Below are 24,355 nucleotides of genomic sequence, written 5' to 3'. Positions count from 1 at the left end.
AAAATAAAAAAACGAAAAATAAAAATGCTTCTGTAGACCGTTTGTGAAAACTTAATTTTTTAGATCAATTAAAAAAGCATCAAAAACTACGTAACACAGAAAAATTAACCATATTTTGAAAAATTTCCTGTTATTTTAAATGTTTGCTAAAAATTTCTTCCGCGATGTGACAAGTCACTTTACTACGCGCGTCCATGCGTGAACGCATCATGTAAGAATAGCATAAACAATGGCGGTGAGTTGGCACAAAATAGTGCGAGGGTTCAGGGGTTAATACCATGCAAACGGTAAATTTGCGACGAGTTTGAATATCAGATTCGTTGTCAGCGACCCTGAAAACCTAAAAAGAAAAAAATTATTGGTCTGTGTTCTGTTGTAGTTAAAGTACACCCATTAAATTTTTCTGCTGGTCGCCATGGAACTCAACGCCCAAGGAGTAATGGTGCTTCTGCAGTTTAATATTTCACAAAAATTCTGTTTACATTAGGGGGCGTTGGAGGGGCGGATGGTGTTGTGGCGGCCGCCCCCTAATGTAAACAGAATTTTTGTGAAATATTAAACAATTCTTCTGCTTTAATGGTTAATGTCGGCACGTTACTTACGGAAAAACGGTTAATTAAACTACAGAAGCACTTGCTAAAAACTATACAAGTTCTATAATTGAATACCACATCAAAAAAAAAAAAAAACGAACGAAAAACAAAAGTATATTTTTGTAAACCGCTCGTGTAAGCTTACTGACAGCATTATTAGCGTCCTAACTTATGAAAAATGAACGAATCTCTTAGTAATAAAAAACAGTGCCGGTTTTCAGGGGGGGGGGTGCTGAAAACTAATATCAGTTAAATTTGTTTTATGATATGAAGAAATTACTAGGTGGTTAGAAAGTGGGTGCTCATTGATCCCCCACTTTTTGAAAAAGTAATTTCTTATCATGAAAACTACTTATCTGCCCCAAATTTAAATGTGATATTCGTTTTCAGCATCACCGAAAACCTATAAAAGTCGTCATTTTAAAGTTTTGGGAGGAGTTGGAAAGAAACTTGACATTGACCAAACTTCTATATTAAAATTATATTTTGCTCTATTGACAAACCAAAAATTATATTTTGATATATGTTTATACAATCTTACTGTGAAAATAAAAACTATCTTTGTGTAAAAATAAATATTCTCAAACCTCTTTAAATGTTTCATGTTATTAAAATTATATTGCGCTACATTTTATAAAATCGTACAGGAAAAAACCCAAATAATTCTAAAGACAATCTATAAATGTTTTATGTTTTTAACATTTATTTTATTTTCACTTATAAATCATTCATTTAATAAAAAATAATATTAAAACATTAAAATTATATTTTTTATACAATAAATGTTTTGCTTTTCCTATTTTGCGTTCTCGGAGACACTTGTTTATATTTGAGGTTCACAGAACGGCCGGTAGGGGGCATTTCTCATTCAAAGAACAGGGGTCGATAACTCGTCTAAGTTGCCTCATGGCACTGTCATGCAGAAGTGCCCAAAAAATTCTGTAGTAATATTTATTTTTAAAATATTTTGGTAAATAAGTATATTTTTTCACTTCTGTAAGTAATCATACTTACCAAAAAAAAAAAAATTATGTAAATAAACATTTATTTAAAACATATATATATATATATATATATATATATATATATATATATATAAATTAACATATTTATTTTTTAAATATTCTAAATGAATATATTTCAATGAAAAAATCAGTTTCCAGATATTCTTACGTGTTGACCTACATTTTTGTCATGAATTTCAGATTAATTAATACCATTTATTACAGACGCGTGTCAAAACCCGGAAGTTGCTTGGATCCTTAAATACGGAAGATCGCCAAACTGAACTCATAAAAATAGCTCAATGGCGTGTGAACACACTGCACATAAGTAACAGAGCCTTTTCTTTTCTTTTCTTTTCTTTTTTTTATTTGACAAAACTAATTTTCCCATTAGTGGTTGGTTGATTCTCATAAATAAATGTTTGTTGGGAAAAACTGCATATCAATCAACATAGCCGATTTATTATGATAGCTGGCATTTATCCCACAATGATCGATACATTTGTCGCCTCACCACCAATATCAAGGTTAATTAGATTATTGTTTTTTTTTTTTTTTTTTTTTTTTTTATTGATCAAAACTATTGAATACATGAGAACAGTAAAAACTTGTTTATATTCTATAGACTTGCATTTGATTATTAATATAATATTCGATGGCTCATAACCTGTTGGGTCAATGTTAACACTTTTTACATTAAATTTAGTGCTATTGTGCACTCACCTGGCCATGATCACAAGTTCAATTTAGAAACAAAAACGATGTTTATTATTTTTCATAAGTGGCATTCACTTCATCAAGGTCGGATGGCCGACTTGCAGAAATGAGATGCTTTCCTGGCCAAACCAAGACACACAAGTTCCATTAGCAAAGCCAGTTACTGAAAGCCTCAAAGAATCCAACTGAATCTCAGAGAGATACATTGACCCTACTGCCTTGGTAACTTTCACCGAAATGTTGCATCCCTCTGCCTATTCTACAAGTACTTTAACGATGCTTGCTGTGACGAACTGCTAGCACTTGTACCCCCCTTGACATAAATACGCCAGACAAACCCGACAAGCAGCTAAATCCGTTACTGATAGCTTCAATGGGTCCAATTAGGTCCCAGAGAGATACATTGACCCTGCTGCCTTGGTAACTTTTACAAGAACCAACTCCAACATCAACCAATGCTTCCTTTCCTCTTCTGGGTGAGGGTGGGTGCTATAACTACCTCTTTTTTTTTATTCTCCTGATATCTCTTCACCCATGGCTGGTTTTGGCCTTTTCTTAGTGGTCATTGTTCATTGATGGCTGGAGACATCCACTCAAGATAAAAGCTCAGATTGTCTCTAAGGGTTTTATTTGAAGCCTACAAATAAAAAATACTTTTTCCACAAAGGCTGATCCCAGCATGACTTTCCTATCAAATGAGGCACGTTTTTTAAACAAAGAGAATATCTCTTGGATGGTCTTGTAATGTGGCCTCACGCTCGAATCGTTTCCGTAACAGTTCAAACCTCTCTCAAACCTCCACACCGTCTGGCACTGTCGGAAAGGAACAAACAAACAAACAAACAAAAATAATTAAATCCAACTCAGCTTTTCTTTCTGTTTTAGCAAAAGGCATTTCTTACCGTTACTTTCCAAGCAATGCCTGCTTCTTGTTTTTTCTAACTGTTCATTTTGTCTGCCATGAGATTAGCAAAACCCTGCCATCTCGACACCAGCTTAAAAGTCTCTCACTGCCATTGCGGGGCCACATATCTATCGCTACTGACATGAATTTTTCTTTCTGCTTCACTATACATCAGCCACAAACAGCCATTTCTCATCTTCGACTTTTTCAACCGCACTTTTTCTTCTCCTGATCATGTAGTGTTCTTTTTTTCTTTTTCTTTTTTCTTTTTCTTGTCGCGCAAGCTTTTGCACACTTTCTAATTTACATATGTGCTTTTTTTCAGCTACTGCTGCTAATATCCTCACAAACTATCTTAGAGCTCCTGCTGATATTTTCCCACGTGCTCAGTTACAGTCTGACTCTGGTCAGAGATATTTTCACCTCTCTGCATCACTCTCAAGCACCTATCACTGCAACACCAGCCATTCACATGCTCAAGTTTACCTTTTTACCTTGTGAAGATAAATCCATACTGGAAAATAATCTAAATAGTTTTCTGATGGCGGCCCTCCCATAAAATCCAACCTTGTGAAACTTTCGGCAAACAGTTTTTGTTGAAACGAGATTATCAGATGATTGTCAAGCTCGATTGTAATTCTGGGTGCCGTGGTTTTATGATTTTTCTTCACAATCCTTATAAGGGTTTAACAGCTTCGACTTTCCTCTAGAATTTTGTTGAACGGATGATATTTTCCCTTCTTTTTCATAACAGCTTCTCTCAATATGGCAACTACCTCACTCATTTTTGTTACTTTAGCACATGCCATATGGTTACCAACATTCATCTCTTTTGGAAAATCTGATAAATTTGTAATTTTAATTTTTTTACTAATATGCACTATCTAAAATAAAAAAAATAAAGGAGTTGTGTTTGAAGGCTACATCAATGTGGTTCGTAGGAAACACCATAGACACAAGTTAGCATATAAACGAATAATGTTAATATTAGAAGGAATTTTCAATCATTTTCAATTATATTATGTTTATTTGCCAACATAATGTGTCTTATAAGATGATAGGTGTTGATGTCCCTAATTTTCGAGAGTAGTATCTCTTCTTCAGGAAGGAAAATAAAAAGAAATGTGTACAATTATTTGGCAAGTCTTTCCTTTGTCTGTTTTATTCTTTTCATTCCTTTATTTCTGGAAGTCAGTGTCGCAGACTGGCTGTTAAATCAATTTCCAGGGTACAAGTTGTGATGAATATTAAGTATTGTGAGAAATTGTTGTAGCTTTTGTTAATGTATATAAATGATTAATTTTTGCATATATTATGCTTAAAGTGTGTATTTTTTTATGAGTGTTAATGACTGCTGTATTGGAGTTGCGTAATATCTGGTTTAGGTAAAGCGAATGGTCTAAGGGAGATATCTCTGTGTGCTTCGATTAATTCCGCTGCCAAAGTGTATACATCAATATGTATATGCCTACAAGATAATGTATATATGTGTACACACACATGCACACATGTACACACGTAATATGCATATATTATTTTAATAATTGAACTCATTTATTTTATTACATTTTTATTCATTTATCTGTTTGTTTTCTGTATATTAATTTATTTATTCTATTTGTTTATATGTGTACATACACACATATATATATATATATATATATATATATATATACATACATACATACATATATATATGTTTTTCCTCTGTTCTGTCTAACCTTGTTATTTATTTATTATATATTGTTAGAAAGACAGGACAGGAAAGATCGTGGGTAGAAGGAGCAGAGGACGACAGCGAGAAACATATGTTGACAGTTTGAATACTTGGTGTGATAGACATAGAGAGGACCTACCTCAGAAACGGGCGAGAATCTGTCTCGGCAGTCGGGTTAGGGTTAGGGTTAGCAGGCTGAAAGACAGAAAAAGAAAAAAAAGAGAGGCCCAAGATGGCGGCTGTTGTCTTTTAAAGCCTCTGGTCACGCGTAGATCTCTAGCAGTCTCGTGTAGTATATGCAAATTGGGTGTGCCTGAAATGTTATAAAAGGCGATTCGCTGGGAGGAGTGGGAGAACTGTTTAAGACATGTGAATAGAGAACGGCGATGTGTATCTCGTGTTGTGAACAATAAACTCGACTTGACTCAATTTGTGACTAGCGAACCTCTGCTTGACGTTTTAGCCAAAAAGTTTTGTTGCTTAGCGTTAGACAAAGACTTCTGATACACCTGGGCAACATTGAAAATGATGAGCAACAATGAATTCATGAATGCCTCTAAAGAGAGAGCGATAGATGGAGGGCCATAGCCGTCAATACCTGTACCAGGCAGAACACCACTTAATGGTGATGATATATTGTTATTGATTAGTGATCAAGGACGTAACATTTGTTTGCTATTACAAGTAATGAGTGCATGTTGTTGGTGTTCCTAACCGATTCAGAAATATAAAAAGTGGAACCATCATTTTGGTAATTTAAAAAAAATTTTATACGTGTTTTAAAAATTGATCCAAAATTCATTATGTGTTTCCATTATTTTGTCCAACCACTGTAGATATTTTAAAAGCATTTCCAGTGAGTTCCTATTTACATTGCCTCCCCACGGGACCGAGTTAGACACCAGCGTCGTTTTTTAACGTGGAGAAAAGGAACAAAAATTAAAAATTGTCTCAGTCGTGAAGGACCTCTCCTCCACTGAGAGAGGACAAGAAATTGAAGTGCAGCATCTGAAGAACAGATACTACACTTTGATCTAGCGAGTTATTCCCATATTTATTTTGATAGATGACGTCATGCTTCAGTGACATCATTGATGATGCTATGTCCTTTATGACTTTTTCCAGGTATTTTTTTCTTGTCTTCTGCAGAATGATCTACACTAATTAAATACTGAAAAGGGAAAATGAATATTTGAAAAAAAAAAAAAAAGTGAACTTCTTGCAGAATGATCTGCCATTTCCTCTGAAATCAAATATGGCTGAAGATAACCGGGTAGCAATTTAAAAAAAATTTCTTATTGTCAATTCACTCCAAACAAGGCAAAGAGACATTTAGTCATGAAGGGCTATTATTTGGGACAAGATTTGCAGAAATACTATTTAGGGAGTTGAGCAACAAGATGTCTGTTTACATTACACTTGAACTTCTGCATGTCAGTACAGTCAGGGAAGCAGGGACACCGGAGGAAATTCCAAAGTGTACCAGTCTGAGGGAAAAGCCATTTGAGTAGAAGGCTTTATAGCATCTTGGGATTTCTACAGTGTAGGGGTGGGATTTTGTTGCTTGTCTGGTTTGTCGAAGCTTTGTTGTTGAGGGGGTACTAATGCTTTGAGTTCGTCATTAAATTTGCCATTAAAAACCTCATTATTTTTTAATCTGTATCTTGTCCCTGCTTGAAACCTATGGTGACATTTTGATTTGTATCTGATTTTCTGTAAAATTATTAATTTAAAAAATATTCATCACAATGTTTATAGTCACCTTTATGCTAGAATGGGCTCTTTAAGAATTACAATTAGGCTGTCAAAATTTAATGTATGCTTGCAAAGACATAAATAGACTTTAATTCTTTATCTAGCACTGTGATTAAGTTAATCGCATGGTCCTAAGGGTTCAGACAATTCAATTGAATTTATTTGGCATAGGTTAAAACATTACATGTTCCATTACTGTAATGAAAGGCGTGAGAAGAGAAAAAAAAAAAAGAAGGAAAGTGAACAGAGGGCAGCTGTGAATTTAGAAGGTTGAAAATACATTTGACCAGCACCTGTCCAACTTCGTCTTGAACTGATCAGTTATTGGTGCAATGACAACCCTCAAGCTGCAGCTGATTCCCGGGAGCCGAGGGTGAAGAGAAGATCTCGAAGGAGGTTTTAATGGCTATGAAGGAGGCTATTGGCTAAAAGACAGAAGTTAAAATGTTGACTTGTTTCTGACGTTTGAATTGTGTGTGTGTGTGTGTGTGTGTGTGTGCGTGCGTGTATGTGTGCGTGTGTGAATTAAGTTCAAATATATTGAAAATATGAACTTAAAACAAATATTTAGAGCTTTTATAAATAAAATCATAAAAAAAAGAAAGTCTATGCGGACCAACCAGCATTTTAACATTAGCACATTCCAACAGGACTATCGAATGAACTAAGAAATTAAAATTGTCAAAAAAAAAGGCTAGTTTTACATTTCTAAATTTTTTAGATGAGGATTGGTCATTTGAATTATTTAGATTTTTTGGACTACTGTTTTCATCTTGAGTGCCATTTACACAACATTTCGGTTGATGTAACCTCCGACCTTTTTCAGGTGTATCTTGTCAAACTCAGGAATTTGGATGGAACTTCGAAGGAAACTCTTTTACTTTATGGGGGTAGCATGCTTTTGTTCCATCAGCCATGACTGAATAGAGGTCTTAAGTAATTCGCAATTTTATTTTTTGATTGCCCACACTGAGGATTGAACCTTTAAGAATATCACTTTTTATAATTGATTTTCCAAGTATTCTAAAACGTGGCACAGTTTCAGTCAAATCATCCTCTGGCCTTCTTCAGGTGATTAACTGTGATGGGATAGGAATGCTGAGTCTCGTAACTGTATCTCCAGTAATTACCACCTTCCATAGTTGTTGTTGTCTCACCATGTTTTGGCCAACTAATCCTCTGAAGAAGGCCAGAGGATGAGTCGGCCAAAACGTGGTGAAAAAACAACTATAAAGATGCGGATAACAGTCCACAAATAAATAAATAAAAATACACAAATTACTCTTTAAATCTTAAAAGATTCCAATAATAAAAAAAAAAACATATATATATATATAATTAAAAACATCATCATCAATTATTATTTTTAATTTTTTTTATTTTCACAAAAACAATAAAGAAAAGAAAACGGAAAAAAAAATTTTTTTATTTAAAAATATATTTTTCTTTACAAAATGTCCCATTTGGGTTAATTGTTTCTTAAAAAAATATTTAGTTATAGGAGTTAGTCACACTTACATCAATTCTTTCCCCTTTGTCAGAAACATTGCCTATGGAATGTGAGGGATAAAGGACAAGATAAGAGAAGCAAAAGTTATAAAGGCAGATATATTTTAGGAGACAAACAGATTGGGGTAGACACGAGGGGCAAGGCAAGAAAGTTGTTTGAAGAGACAAATCGTGTTCAGCAGCTGACGAAACGAACTGACGCATAGATGACTGAGTCGACAGGTGAATGATCTTAGTGAAGTTTGAGTTGGGATTCTGAATTTGAAAAACTGGAACTTTGCTTAAATGTGGACATTAGCGGCAGAGCCCCAACAACACACACACACATAAACTCTTTATCAACAACACACACACACACACAAACTCTTTATCAACAAATCAAATACACAAGAGTCTGTGTTGCTTTTCTTTACAACTTGTAAACCAATACATGCACCCCTGGTGATCGCGAATACAAGAAACAACATGGCTAGAATAAGACGATGTTTATTGACAGTGTTTGGTTTGGTTGTTTTGTTATATGGCATATTAATCCTTTAACACCAAATCTGATCATTTTGGTAAAAGTTTTTATGCTTCAAGTTCTCTATATCTTCAAATGTTTATCAATGATTTTTCATTTGATTTCATTGTTTTGTTTTACAGCATATCAACCTTTATGTGTTATCTAATGCCGAATCTAGTCAGCTTGGTAAAGGTTTTATATTTCAAGTTCTTCATATTTTCAAATACTTATACAAGGTGTTTAGTTTGGTTGTTTTAGAAGAAAATGCTGTGTTGTTTTTTACTTTACAGAACATGATTGAGTTTTGTAAAGGGAAATGAAAAAAAACAAAAAACATCTCCCTTTACACCAGCCCATCTTAAAGGAAGAGCTTTTATATTCATGTTTTACTGTATAAAGGGATCAGCTGAAACTTCCATTGAGATGCAAGCTATGCGCAAATGGCATAAAATATACAGATTCTCAGAACTTGAGGAAATTTTAATCATTGAGCAAAAATGGCAATGCTCTGCTGGTTAGTAATGGCAAAAGTTTCCAGAACTTTTCCCATTCACTCATAATTCTTGTTATCACACTTAAACCTGATCCACCCTGTGCTCCAACGGTTATCATCAAATTAACAAAATTTCTGAACATCCTCAATAACTTGTATTATCTGGATTATTTAAACACAACAAAACATTAAAACTTTTTCTTAACCCATAACTTCAGTGGTGCAGGCTCTATTTAGATTTACTGAAGTGTTTTCTTATCCAAGCTCAGAGACCATTCGAGGATAAGGGTTAATGAGTGTATGGTAGTCAATGGACAATATCATAGTAATTGTCAGTAGTGGAAATTTGGTAAATTAATCAGAGGAATAAAAGCAAAACTCGGATTGCACCAATTCGCCAAATTCCATCTGTCATCAATCTTGAAAGCCAAACATTAGTATCGGTACTAATGCAAAAAAATATTGATTTTTCAGCCATGTCAGCTAAAAAAAAAAAAATGATGTTATCAAACAGTCATCTGCTGAAGACATGCCAAATTTTGGTCAATAACTTCCAGTTTCCAAAGGTTCTCAGCACCAGGAACACAAGCCAAGTCCTGCAATTTGATAGCACGAACAATCGGAACAGGATTAGTCTTTATTAATTCTCCAATCACCATTCCATATTGATCTGCAAAAAAAAAAAAAAAAAAAAAAAGAAAATCTTATTAATAAAAGCAAATATTTAGATGTTTTATACATTTGAAGTTTCTGACGAGATTTAAACCTGGATGAATTATGACATTGGTTGGGAATATAATATCTCTGATGCAAAACTATGTTGGTAAAATAAATCTATATTAGTTATAACCACCTCATTGCCAGCATCTGCAGCCTCAGTTACGAAATCAAAAGAAGCTATTAAACTCTAACTCTGAAAGTAATTTTGTATTTTCATCTATTTCTATTTTTGTGGAATATTTTGTAATTCTCAAAAAATACATGTGGCTATAGTCACAATTTATAGTCACAAGGAATAAATGTAGTAAAATATTATGAAGTTAATTTTATACCCAGCTTTATCGATGTTGTCCAATGAAGATTAACAGTTACGTGAAAAGTGCACCAATTAAGACTGGCAATCCAAGCTAGAGTCATATGTAGCACACTAATGAAAGTTGTCACATACCACATACTACCATTTCAAATCCAAATTGATCTACTGTCCTATCTAGGGAGTTCAACAGTAAAGGAGTGGAATTTTGTTGCTTGTTGGGTTAGTTAGGGGTATTTATGTTGAGGAGATACCACTGCTTTGGGACAGCGGTTGGAACTTGGATGATAATGTTGGACCTTGTAACTGGCATGTACGGAAGTGTCCGAGGATGTTGTATGCGTGCTCTCACTAGACACCCCTTGAAGTACAAGAATACACTTGCCCTGTGGTAATATAAAAACAGCACTTGAGTCATTCAGGAGTGACTTCATAGGTCACTTTAAATTCATCTCAATGTTTCATTCATATTGATTTTACTGCTACTGCTCAAGTCTATATTAGTGTTGCTGCACGTGTCAGTAATTGTTCCAAGTCAAGAGTTCCCTGGGGTTTTCTTCTAATTTTTTTTCCGAATACAAACAAACTATTTCAGCATCATGGCCTTTGATCCAAAGCTTATATTTTTGACTGATGGCAATCGATAGTGAAATGATTGGAGAAGGCAGAACTGATATGTCAGTTGAATGCAGTAAAGCATATCAAGTGTGTCATCCCAAAGCATTTGCCAGGCGGCGCATATGTTGCGTACCAGCAATTGAGCGAGGAGAAATGCACAAATTTCAATTGTGTGGAGGAAACATTGTACAGAGCTTTTGCTTTAAACCCAGCACACTTCCTTCAGCCAGGCCAAACGGTTAATGTCTTCTTGGCAAAACTACACAGACTTGCAGCTTTGTTCAGCAGTGTGTTGAATTAGTGTTTGCAATGTGCATTTATTGCCGGATTGCCTGAGAATGCAGAAGAGCTCTTAGAAGTATCCTCTCAAATGGAGGACTTAACTATAACAGTAGTTGGTACATCTTGTGTGATCTTGAAGAACTAGAGTTACAGAGCATGCTACAGTAACTGCATCGGCATCACAATGCACACAGAAAAAGACAAATGTACCCTTGAAATATTATAAATATGATCAACCCAATAATAGGGCAAGCGATTGTCTCCTGAGATGCAAAGCATTCAGAGGTGCTGGTGAAAAGCCCCAAAAAACACTTGTGTTATTAATGTCAACAGCAGGAGCACATTGCTCAATGTTGTCTGGGAAATGGACAAGAATTCAGCACTAATCTCATCCTTCAAACTCTTGTAAATGGCGCATTACCAATGGTTACAGTCAGCATTAATTGATTAATCGTTCATTTACCAGCATGTGGTTGGATACGTGTTGCTACAGCATTTGTGAAACAAAGAGCAAACACAGTAACAACTGGATGGGATGATGAAGTATAGGATCCTCCACTATCTTGGATAATTGCAGATATTTGTATGAGAATAGCCCAGGACGAGCCGATGAAAGGTGCTGATGTATCAGTGAACAAGATGTAATTGTATGAGTAGATGCAAGTTTCTTAAACACCAGCGTGGTAGTGGAGAGTCTCTCACTGTCTCATGTCCATCTAGCCTGGCACACATTTCCTCTTCCTCCAACCACATGCTGGGTACAGCCAGCCCATACTCATCCTTGACTTTACACGTCCATTTTCTTCAGCACTCACTTTACTTCTGCCAACTACATGGTACATTTTTTCTTCTTTTTTCTTCTTGTGCACACTTCCTAATTTGCATATGCACGTTTTTTGGTTACTGCTGCTAATCATTTCACAAGCCAGCCATCCTTTGCTGTTGCTGATTTTTTCCAACATGTTACCAATCTTTGTAGGTGGAATACTGTACCATATTAAAGCCGTGCATTTAGCGTGCAGGGATGAGTCACCACGTGGTTTCTTCAGATGATGAAGCTTCAATGATGTATGAAAGATCGGGCGAAGAACACTCTTCAGAGAGTGATGCACTCAAACAGAATGCATTAAGTGACACGTCCGAGGAAAGCACCATGGAAGAGGTACCTGAGGCCATAACATTAAGATGAAGCACCAGACAGAAGTGGCTTTCCCCATATTGCCATTTGTGTTACAGGCATGCACGGAAGTACCCGAGAATGGTGCATTTGTTTATTCACAAGGAATCCTTTTGGTTACAAGATTACCCAGGAACGCTATAACAACGACATTTGAGTTATTCAGGAGAGATTTCGTAGGTTGTTCTGAGTCCATGTTGATGTTATCATTCAAGTTTGTATTGGCATTACTAGTAAAGTTCATATCAAGGCTATTGCTCGTTCGTATCCACATTGCTATTGGTACATGTTATCGATCGTTCACAGTCCAGAGTTCTTTTTCTTTTTCTTTTTTCTGATGTAGATCTATTAAATTGAAAACTCTTTTGGGGATCCTGTCCAAGAGGGAGAGACGAGAAATAGATGCACCATACTACATACATCAGTGAATGGTGGCTTTGTGGAAATATAGGATACTGTTAGGCATGAATAATTTTCTAGTATAGTAGAGGGAGTCCACCTTTGCAGCAGCCTTAGCAATGTCCTCAATGTATTTGTTCCAATTCCATGTCTCAAGACAAAAGAAAGGGCGGAGCAGCATTCAATTATAAGGAAAACATTTTCTGATGCGAGTAATAAAATCGTAAGATTTACAAAATTTTGTTGAAATTTTACCTTTCTTTAGTTGAACACATTGTGAAGGTAGTTTGTGACAGTGGATAACCTGAACGTCTCCAGTGCCGTCATTCAAATTGAAAGAATTGCCATCAGAAGAAACCTGAAAAAGAAGACAAAAGATAACCAAAAATTCAATTTAACATATTTCAGTTATGCACATGATCCACAACATACTTGATAACAAAATTCCACCACATCATAATCCTGGAACAATCTTTCTGCTTTCAGAAGTGGCATCTCAGTCTTGGTCATTGTCTAGTCACTCCATGCTACCATCGTGGATTAAATAAAAGATTCTGTTTAAAATTTCATGCAGACTTCTGAGTTCAACAAGAAAGTCAGAGGTTACATCAGCCAAAACGTTGTGCGAATAACATTCCCCTTGCCAAACTTTCACGATAAACACTCATCTAACTGAAACCACTATCAACAATTTCCCCACTCTTAATCTGTGCCTAAACCTAAATGTAGATTCCATGAACAAAGCTTCTTTTTTAGAACTGCACGCCTGCGGAACTCTCTTCTGTTTGCCTGCTTTCCAGCTGACTACAATATGGTCGTCTTCAAGCCAAATGTAAACAAGTTCTTGATGAGCCGTCCCCTTAAGTAATCCAGTTTATCAAATTTCCACGACTAATGATTACTACAATATTGACCACCATATACTCATTAACTCTTATCTTCGAGTGGCCTCTGGGCCTTGATAAGTGGTGACTCCTTTGTAAAAAAATATATGCATAATCAATCCTCATTTCAAAACAGTAATCCAAATAATCAGTACTGATACAGCTTCTGAACAAGACAAAAGCCAAACAAACTTTTTTTTAACCCCAACCTAATCCTAAACTAGTCATGTTTTTGAGGGGGGTTAAAATGTATCAGTATGAAATTATTGATTGTCAACTAAAAAATTTGGAAACATATTCAATAGAATTTAACATATTCAATAGAATTTAACATATTCAAAGATCCATAAATAACTATTCTAACACATCCCCATTTTAAAGAAATCCAATTTTGTTCCTTATCAAATTATTTCTGTAAAATTTATTTTGAATAAAGAATTCTCTTTCTCAGCATGTTAAAATTTCATTAGTTATCAAATAAATCATTGAAACTACAAAATTACCATAAAAACTATTGTTAGATATTCGCTGCTTCATTGTGTTACATTGTGTAAAAGTTGTCGCCCAGCAGAACTTTACAACTGAACGTCAGGTGGCTCACACTATTTCTGTACGACAGGACCTGCACTTGTTATTACTGAGACCACTCATCTTTTTTTCTTTTTCTTTCTTGTTTTATTTTACTTCAGTCGAAGTTCTCAGAAATTAAGGGGTCCACTACCTTGAGCTAACAAACTCTAGATGAGATCCATAGATAGTCAAATGTTTATCTCGCAATCACTGAGTTGTAAAGAAATTAAGAACATAATTTTCCTCTCTTAACCATTTTCATATGTTGTAGTATACTTTTCGTTTTGGTCTCTTCATCTTACTGGATTCCAGGACAAGAATTCATCTATTCTGGTGGAGTATCCAGCTTCATGTTATTACTTGAGGTAACATCACTTGGAGATAGTGTACATTTCTCGTAAAAGCTAATGTGGGTTAGCCATAGAAAGATCTTATTTGGGCTACAAATATTATATGATTTTGAATATTTGGTCAGGGTTTACTCCTAAGGAAACGTATCCTCATTCCAGGTTCTGATAAACCCCTGTACAGAGAGACCTGAGACACTTGAAGATAGTAGGCATTCAAGTTCTCTACTTTTAAAAGCTAATGTAAGTTAGCCATAGTGAGGAGATCTGATTTGGGCTGCGAATACTATATGCTTTTGAATATTTGGTCAGGGTTTACTTCTAGGGAAAAGTATCCTCATTCCAGGTTCTGATAAACCCCTGTACAGAGAGACCTGAGACACGCGAACAAAATTTTCCTCTCCCCATTTAACCATTTTAATATGTTATAGTATACCTTTCGTTTTGGTCTCTTGGTCTTACTGGATTCCAGGACAAGAAGACAGTGTATAGTAGGCATTCAAGTTCTCTTCCCGTTGTGTATGTCTGACTAAGTCAAAAACGACAAAACAAACACCCACAAATTTGGTATTTTCTTGATTGGCATTGCCCTGGATGAATAATATCTAAGATTTAGAAAAATCATTCATTCTTTGACCTTCAACTGGCGAGAGAGGGGGAGCAATTTCCCAGCCACATTATGTACTAATTAAAGGGAAGTTACTGATTTTTTTTTTTATCGAGGAGTTATTTTCCAAATTATTCCTCAATAAAAAAAAGTTGTCTGTGTGTATAGCTAGAGAAAGGAATGGAAAGGAGTGGGGAAAAAAAAGGGGTGGAGAGGAGGAAACCAAAGGTGAAGATAAACGAGAAACAGAGAAACGAATAGAGAGATAGACGTTTTAATAGAAATATGTTACACTTTTGCCCTGGGCAATGCCAGGTAGCTCTGCCAGTATATATATATATATATATATATATATATATATATATATATATATATATATATATAAGTGAAAGTGTCTGTCTGTGTGTCTGTGTACATTTCCCTACGCAATAACTCTGACAATTTTTAATCTACAGACTCGAAATTTGATATACAGGGTACTGAGATTTGGGAAAACTGATGTGATTGGTTTTTGGCCAGAAATTTGGCTGTTAAGGGGGACAAAATTCAATGATTTGACCTTTGAGAACTCTACCAAACTCTTCCAACAATTTTGGGTCTACACACTTGAAATTTTACATATAGGTTCCTTGGAGATGGATCTAACTTAATAACTTGATTTGAGCCCAAAACAATAAATTTTAAGGGGTCATAATAGGGGTCAAAGTTTAAAAAAAGTGACCGCTTTTTTTTTTTTTTTTTTTTTGCTCAACATACACCTCCAAATACCCGAGCAACGCCGGGCACCCATGCTAGTATATACATATATATATATATATATATTATATATATGTATATATATATACACACCAGGTTAAAAGGTGTTCAAGAATGATAATGAATTTAATGAGGTTATTAAGAGTGCTCAATAAATGAAGAGCAAGATGTATTTTTAGTAATATAAACGAATTTACATGATCACAGCACTGAGCATGCTAATGTTTCAGACAAATGGTCGGTTAAAACCAAAAGTCCTAAGCAACTTAATAAGGTTTTGAGGCCTGGCTTCTTATGTGGAAAGCAACCATTTATAAAGTCACCCAACGAGGACGTCTGGTTTTAACCAACCATTTGTCCAAAAAATTAGTATGTCCAGTGTTATGACCATGTAAATTTGTTTATATTAAAATATATATATATATATAAGTGCCTGCTCATTGGTTAATTAGGAAGGGTGCAGTGAAAACTAGAAAGCCGATTAGCTAACTAAAAACACAATAGAAGGTGCGTATATAAAAACGCGAGACAACCACAAAATCCCTGCATAAGCCTGATGAATCCTAGCGTGGATGAAATGCGGAATATTCTGTGTAGCTTAAGTGCCATATATATTTTATAACTTACTATAAATATATATATATATATATATATATATATATATATAATTCCAATGAAGGAGTTAATCAAGTGAATCATAACTGTGTTTATATGATATTTAAACTTACCTCGGTAACCTTCCCCTGAAGCCAGATGACTGCAAATTGTTGTTGACGTCCACAACAGTCATGAAGCCACATTTTTCCTTTTATCGCACCAGTCGGTTCAACAGGTTGGCATTCCTTCAGGTGTGTCGCAAAGATTTTCCAGGAAGGGAGCGATGAGATTTTAGCCATTTTGAACAGATTTTTTTATTATCTTTCTGGGGTTTTAAACAAAAGAAAAGCAAAACATTTATTATTTTAACAATTGGCAAAGTGAAATAATCCATTTGAACATCATCCTATTTAGTTTCATATTTGACCAACAACTTTTAGGAAATTGATTTCCAAACTAATTTCTCTCTGGCTAGGTCTTTATTTATCCATCTTCCTCTCGAGTCTATTCTTATCATTTCTGCTCATGCTCTTCACCTGTAAACTGAACCTCAACTGTTCTACATCTATTAACCTAAGAACTTTCATTTGTTCTTTCAATGTGGCCATATCATCAAAGTCTACTCTTCTGCACACATCTTTCTATACTGTTTAATCTTCCTCTGAGGTCATCAGATTTAAACCCTTCTTTAACTCTCATCCATCGTATCATTCTCATATCATTTCTCTCCATACAATGCATGTTCTCAACCCTTGTTGGCCAGATTTCACTTTCATAGATCATAACACTGCAAACACATGCCTGATAGCCTCTTCCTTTAGTTGACAATGGAGTAACGCTATGCTGGTTAGTAATGATATAAGATCTCTCAACTTACACCAAGATTTGGATAAATTGTGAAAAATAATAAATAATACATTCCAAGTAAACTTCTATACACAAATAAACAGATTAATATTTGAAGAAAAAAGTGTGGGTGAAAGTAGCAGCACCCAACTCTCATTCCATAAAACTTTTGTTATGTTCATAGCAGCAGCAGCAGCAGCAGCAGCAAATATCATTACATATTGATTCTCAATCGGACAAAATTTCCAAGCAGCTGTTTTTTTTTTTTAGACAATTAGAGAATAATAGAGCAACGAAATTATGCTTATAAGAACCAAAACACACAGCTTTCATTCTGTTTTTCTGCTCCCGTTTTCTCCCAGAGATAACAGACATGCGCATAACATAATCCTCCTTAGCCCCTTTAAAATGAAAGGCACCTCAGCAATCAATACACACATAACAAGATATTTCCACAAAGACAAAGTTCAAAATAGACTTTGTAGCTTAGTGGGGGATGCCTTTTTCTCTTCCCGGTAACCTTTTTCCCCACAGAAGAGTTGTTGCGAGCCTTCTCTGCTTTATCGTTATTTCCATGGCAAGTGCTCGTCTGAGCTCCAATCTATGGTTCCCCCTCGCCAAACTTTCACGAAAAACACTCGTCAAGCTGAAATCACTGTCAATAATTTTTCCCCACTCTTTATCTGTGCCTAAACCGAAACGTAGATTCAATGAACAAAGCTTCTTTCTTAGAACTGCACGCCTGTGGAACTCTTTTCCGTTTGCCTGTTTTCCAGCTGACTACAATATGGTTGTCTTCAAGTCCAACGTAAACAAATTCTTGACGAACCGCCCCCTTAAGTAATCCAATTTCCCAAATTTCCACTACTAACAATTAATACAAAATTATCCCATACACTCAATAACCCTTATGTAAAAACCCCTATGTAAAAAAAAAAAAAAAAAAAAAAACTTGTGTGATACAAAATTTTTACCTCCAGCAATACCCACGGATCCTCATCTGATGAATAACTATGTCATTAGATTATAACAAATTATCCAATTTAACAGTAAATACTTGCCAATAATTTTTGACATTTGTGACTTTTCTGGATTTTCTGTAAAATTATCTAAAATGTAAAAAAAACAAACATTTTTCTGAAATCCTAAATTAAAAATCTGGCGCATACAAAAGTAGCCGATCCATATAAGGAACATCTATGAGTCAGACTTTCAATTTTGGCCTTCAAAAAAGTGTTGTTTTTCTTACATGGATGTTTTGCCAAAAAGTGCCCAAAATTGAATGCTCCCATATCTTGAGCCCATATATAATTTTTTAAATTTCAGATTTTGCATTGAAATGCCCAAATTTGAATTTCCCATTGAATTTTGATCCAGAAACATGTATAATATGTCGTATATCATGCCTGTTCAAAATCAGAAAATGTTTTTGAGTATTATTAGACAGGAACTGCTTATGCAGTCATTATGCAGTTATGAAGTCCTTGAAAGTCTCTTCAGCAATAAAAAAACTAATAAAGAACACCACAAGCAAAGAACAACTTACAAAATGCAAAAATTCTGACTAGCATAGCTTTGCCCCTCAAAAAATTAAACACGACTTGGAATAAAATCATTTCATACACAAATAATTAATGTACTGCACATGATGAGATCTGTAATGATAAAATTCAATTGTACAGTGAGTCCCAAAGAGTTAAAATTCTGTGTTTTTGTTCTATTACTCAAAGGGATCACACTAGCCTGTCACAAATATATCAATTTTCTTACTTAAACTGAGAAATGTTTTGAAAAATACAAAATTTCGGGGTTTAAATACGCCAGAATAGTGGTAATGCCAAGAGATATTTTTAGATTTTATGAAAGTTTCATCCGATGTTATTTAAAAAGTCCAAAAGTTGTTTCAGGAAAAGAACCAGTTATCATTTTTGTTGCTCTGCTTTGGAGGGCTGAATGATCATTTAAAAAGTGCTATAGTGGCACATGAATTGTTCAAAACGAGATCTTTCCTTTCATTTGGTGCTTTCTAACTATGATTTTTGGATTCCTCACCCTTGAAAACATATTTGGGTGACATTTAGGTCCAACGGTATTATTTTTAGTCCTAAAATAGCAAATTTTTTTAAGCATCCGGATTCCAAAATAGGTTGTTGTGACGCACAGATTTATTTCTGGATCGAAATTAACCCTCTGAAAAAAAATGGGTTCCTTTATTCAAATAAAGCTGAAAATGTAGATTTCTCTTAGTTTTTACCTAAATTTTATGAGGTGTTCATAAAAAAATTTGATGGGGAGGTGGTGTCAGGGCTAGATAATATGGGCTGAAATGCCCCCCCTCCCCTCAATGTACATATCCCTGACAAACCTGCTAAGCAACAAAATCACACCCCTTCACTGTTGAGGTCCCTAAATGTCCGAAAGTTTTCTACTCAAATAGCTTCTTCCCTAGAACATCTAGACTTTGGAATTCTCTTCCTGCTGCCTGCTTCCCAAACTGTACTGACATGCAGAAGTTCAAATGTAACGTAAACCAACATCTTCATCTTTCTTAGGCATGCTCCCAATTAGTAACCCTTTACGTCCAAGTGGCAGTATGCTTTGTTTGGGGTGAAGGCGAGTTAAAAAAAAACAAACAAAAAAAAAACAAAGGTACACAGTAACAAATAAGAGATTGACAATGTTTCTGAATTTTTTTAATGAGTTGGTTATTCGTATTATTTGGATTCATCGAACTACTGTTCTCATCTTGAGTGTGATTTTCACAACATTTCGGTTGATGTAACCTCCGACCTTCTTCGGGTATATCTTGTCAAACTTGTTTGAAATCCCACCCGAATTCCCGAGTTCAGCATTATACAAAAAAAAAATGGCATCCACAAACAGTTTCATGAAAAAACGTAAAACAGGCCAAAAATCTGTTGCGACATATACTGGACAAAGAAGGCCAAATTTTAAAAGCAATATGGTGGCCTCGAATGTCATACATTTAGTCTAATAAAAAATAATTAAAAAATAATAAAAATGAGATTTTTTCTGGTTTTATTTCAGCCTTTGTGTCTAATAATGTGTTTTTTATAAAACTAAATGGTATTTAGCAGAGAAGCCAACAAACAACTATACGAAAAAATATATAAATATATATACAAGAAATAAATGTTACCTTAGCCAATAAAAGTTAATTTTTATACCTACCTGGCTCATTTGTTTTGTTTTTTAAGTAGTTTTTATTGCCCTTTATTTAATTTCTAAAATTTAGTTTTTCCAAGCGGATTTGGAAAAAAGAAATGGTTGCATCTTTGGAAGAAACAAGCCTCGTTTTGAATTTCAAGGTTTGCAGGTGCTTTGAATTGTTTTGGCATTTTTTTACGAGAGTACCCAGAGTAGTATAAACACCCCCACTCTCTCTCCATGTTAAGAACGGCTTAAAAAATAAACACCCCCAACCTCGAAAGCCGTTCTTAAAATGGGGAGCTGGAGTGTTTATAGTACGCTGGGTACTCTCTTAAAAAAATCCTAAAAAAATTCAAAACGACGCTTGCTTGTTCAAAAGAAGATGCTGCCACTTTTGTTTTTTTTTTGTTTGTTTGTTTTTTTTTCAAATCTGCTTGGAAAAACTGAACTTTTTAGATTAAGTAAAGAGCAATAAAAACTACTTGAAAACCAAAACAAATGAACTAGGTAAGTATAAAATCAACTTTTATTGGTTACGATAACATTTATTTCTCGCATTACTATACACATAGATTCGAAAAAGTTGCCAAAAAACAAATATATAACAACTAAATGTAATCAAAGGCAAGATAAATTACTTTTCTACCTAACTGGATATAATTTTTTTTGTGTTTTTATTTAATGTAACATTCAGCTCGAAAAATATACAGTGTTTGTCGATGTATTGGGAAATTTAAAATGGTACCGGACTCTCTCTCTCTCTCTCTCTCTCTCTCTCTCTCTCTTACACGCGGTAAGTTTGAGAAAATGAGTTAAAAATAAAAAACTATGCAAAATACAGTTAAAACCCCACCGAATATATGTCAACCTATGTCACGGTAACATACATTGAGCGAGTTTCTAACAGTATTTTGTATAGTTTTTAACTCATTTTCCCAAACTTATCGTGTTCAACAAAGAGTTCGGCGCCATTTTAAATTTTCCAATACATCGGTAAACACTATGTTTTTCGAGCTGAATAAGCATGTTACATTAAATAAAAACACTAAAAAAATTATCCAGTTAGGTAGAAAAGTAACTTATCTTGCCTTTGATAACATTTATTTGTTATATATATATATATATATATATATATATATATATATATATATATATATATATAATGTGATTAGTTTTTTTTGGAAAAAGAATTCCAGCAGAGTGCTCAATTAAAAGGAAAATCCAAATTTTAAGAGCGTACTTATATTTTGTGTACAGAAAGTTGTTAGTTGAGACAGATCATTGGTACCGTCGGTTTCAAGCCCGATAATAAGGCCCGTTTAAGGTATCTTTATCAAGCTCTCTTCAGCCAATATTCGTCTATCTATATATATATATATATATATATATATATATATATATATATATATATATATATATATATATTACAACTTTTTCGAATCGATGTGTATACTACAAACCCGTTATTTTTACTACAAAAAGCCCGATTTTAAATAAAAAAGGAAAAACAGGTACCTGGACGTCAACAGAATAACTGTAGTAGTGAAAAAACGGTTGTCAGTAGCAGAAAGTAAACAAGTTGCTGTAAAAAAATGTGCAAACTTCCTGTTTTACAAAATAATTTCTGGCGATGTTTCGTTTTTTATTTTTATTTAAGGACCCTTCCTCAATAAAAATTATTATTTAAAAAAAATCAATAAATAAGTCAATAAAATAAATAAAGTCAACAACAACAAGGAACAACAGTTTTACATATAAATAAAAAAAAAATTAAATAAAATTCGCGCTAAATATTAAAAAGAATAAAACGATACAATATTCTCTATACACCGGCTAACACGTGGTCTAATGGCTTTTTAGGGCTGACAGGTTGGCTTTTTTAGGTAAAATTTCGCGAATTTGACTTTTTTTTTAAAGCAGTTTGGCCTTTAAAATTTCTGTTTGGCCTTTTTTTTTCAAATGTGGCCCTTTTCTGATCATGTTATATAAATATTTTTTTAATAGTAATTATTAAAGAAAAAGTCATGTCACTTGACGACGAGTGTGGACCCTGAGCAAATTGGTCTATTTAGCCATGAAAAACTTTTTCAGGCCAAAAAGATTTTTTTTAAAGCCAAACAAAATGCCAAATTGATTTTACCTCCAAATTGTTACACATACTAAATGACAAAACTTGGAGTATTTTTCCATCTGTTTGATACGGGTTCGATACCATATGATGGCTCGTGACGTCTCTGAGGTATTGATACCATTGATAAATGTAGTCACATTTAATTCGCATATGTCAGCAGCAGCAGCGACAACACCAGTGATCTGTCTAGACCAGACATACACAATTTTTATAAATTCTTGTAAAGTTTACTTTATGAGAGTCATCTCCTGATGACAAAAACACTACATTGGACATTGCATCCGTTCTTTGAGGAAATTATGAGAAGAATCAAAGTCATTTGTCCACTCAAATAGTTGCGTAAGCATTTTTTTTTTTATTATAAATGCACAAAAAAAATATTTAGTGGAGAAAATAAAAATGAATTTAAAATTAAATAAAATAAATTTAGGTTTTTTTTTTACTGTACACATAGATTCGAAAAAGTTGTCAAAGACAAATATATAACAAATAAATGTTATCAAAGGCAAGATAAGTTATTTTTCTACTTAACCGGATACTTTTTTGCGGTTTTATTTTATGTAACATGTTTATTCAGCTTAAAAACATACAGTGTTTACCGATGTATTGGAAAAAAATAAAATGGCGCCCGACTCTCTCTTGAACACGGTAAGTTTGGGAAACCGAATTAAAAATAAGCTCGATTAATTTGGAGTTTAAAATCAATTTGGTATTTTCTTTGAATTTTTTTTTTGGGGGGGGGCTGAAAAAGTTTTTCATGGCTAAATAAATCATTGTTTGCACTGGGTCCACACTAAGCCACACAAAGTCATAATTAAGTAATTTAAAAAGTAGTTTGGGTGTCAAAACTTGTTCTTGGAAACAAAGTCTAGTTTTAGAGTTACAGCTAAAATTAAATTTATCAATATTTTAAAGATATTTTAAGTTGATACCTCTCCACCCTCTGAGTAAATTTGTTTTTTTGGCGACTGAAATAATTCTTCTCTAGGAATATGATAGACAAATAAGAGTAGACAAATAGGAACTTATGTACAAATTGTACCAATAAAAATGGCATGGTAAAATTGGTTGAATATGAAAAAAAAAAATAGGAGTGAAAGATATAGATAAAAATCTCATGAGTTTATGAAAATCTTGGATGCAATGCATAAAGAAAAAACATTAAGAACTTTGGCAAATTAAAAATAAATCATATCTACATTTAAAAGTAGATGTGAGTCTCAGATAATAACCAACAATCATGCCGCCATCTTAGAAATCTGTTGATTATACTTGCATATTTACTCATTTTAAGTATTTTCTTTATATTTCATGAGTAATACTAAATAGATGCTAACTCCAAAAGGTTACCAATGTCATAATCTTAAAAAAAAAACAACAAAAAAAACATTTTATATGGCCTATAAACATTTCTTTTATCGTAATATGTCCCCGTTGTGAATCAATGTTTATGTTAAAGTGTCGTACCTGTTCTGATACTATACTTTATCTAGTCTGTTCTTGGTCAGAGAAAGAAAAATTTGGTACTCATGCAGAGAGTGATCCGTGCTGAAATAATAACGCTATTATTTAAAAAGCCATTCTTAACATGCGGAGAGGAGGGTGTTTTGTACCTATTCTGTACTTTAACTTACAATTGAATAAAAAAAAACATAAAACTTTAATTAAACGTGGAAATACGATTTAAAAAATAGCGTGGATCACTCTCTGCATTAGCACGAAAGATTTTCTAAACTGGGG

The 24,355-nt window shown here is 34.0% G+C and overlaps 1 protein-coding gene across 6 annotated transcripts in view; it reads right to left on the bottom strand.

Annotated features, from left to right (window-relative positions):
• Positions 1 to 9,038: 9,038 nt before the first annotated feature.
• Positions 9,039 to 24,355, bottom strand: part of LOC145296676 (recQ-mediated genome instability protein 2-like) — a 49,781-nt gene continuing 34,464 nt past the window's right edge. For 4 of the 6 annotated variants that reach the window (XM_080142623.1, XM_080142625.1, XM_080142627.1 and 1 more), the window contains 3 exons: positions 16,599 to 16,792; positions 12,962 to 13,064; positions 9,039 to 9,867 (listed from right to left, as the gene is read on the bottom strand). In XM_080142623.1, the coding sequence (XP_079998749.1) occupies positions 9,704 to 9,867; positions 12,962 to 13,064; positions 16,599 to 16,766 (435 nt within the window). In that variant the 5' untranslated portion in view covers positions 16,767 to 16,792 and the 3' untranslated portion in view covers positions 9,039 to 9,703. Of the gene's footprint in view, positions 9,868 to 12,961; positions 13,065 to 16,598; positions 16,799 to 21,999; positions 22,128 to 24,355 lie in introns of those variants that run through there. The other 2 variants (XM_080142626.1, XM_080142624.1) reach the window with 2 other exon arrangements.

The sequence above is a fragment of the Euprymna scolopes genome, chromosome 17 (assembly GCF_053919585.1).
Source record: "Euprymna scolopes isolate OS-2025 chromosome 17, ASM5391958v1, whole genome shotgun sequence".
Classification (NCBI taxonomy): Eukaryota; Metazoa; Mollusca; class Cephalopoda; order Sepiida; family Sepiolidae; genus Euprymna; species Euprymna scolopes.
This window is presented reverse-complemented; position numbering and strand designations above follow the sequence as displayed.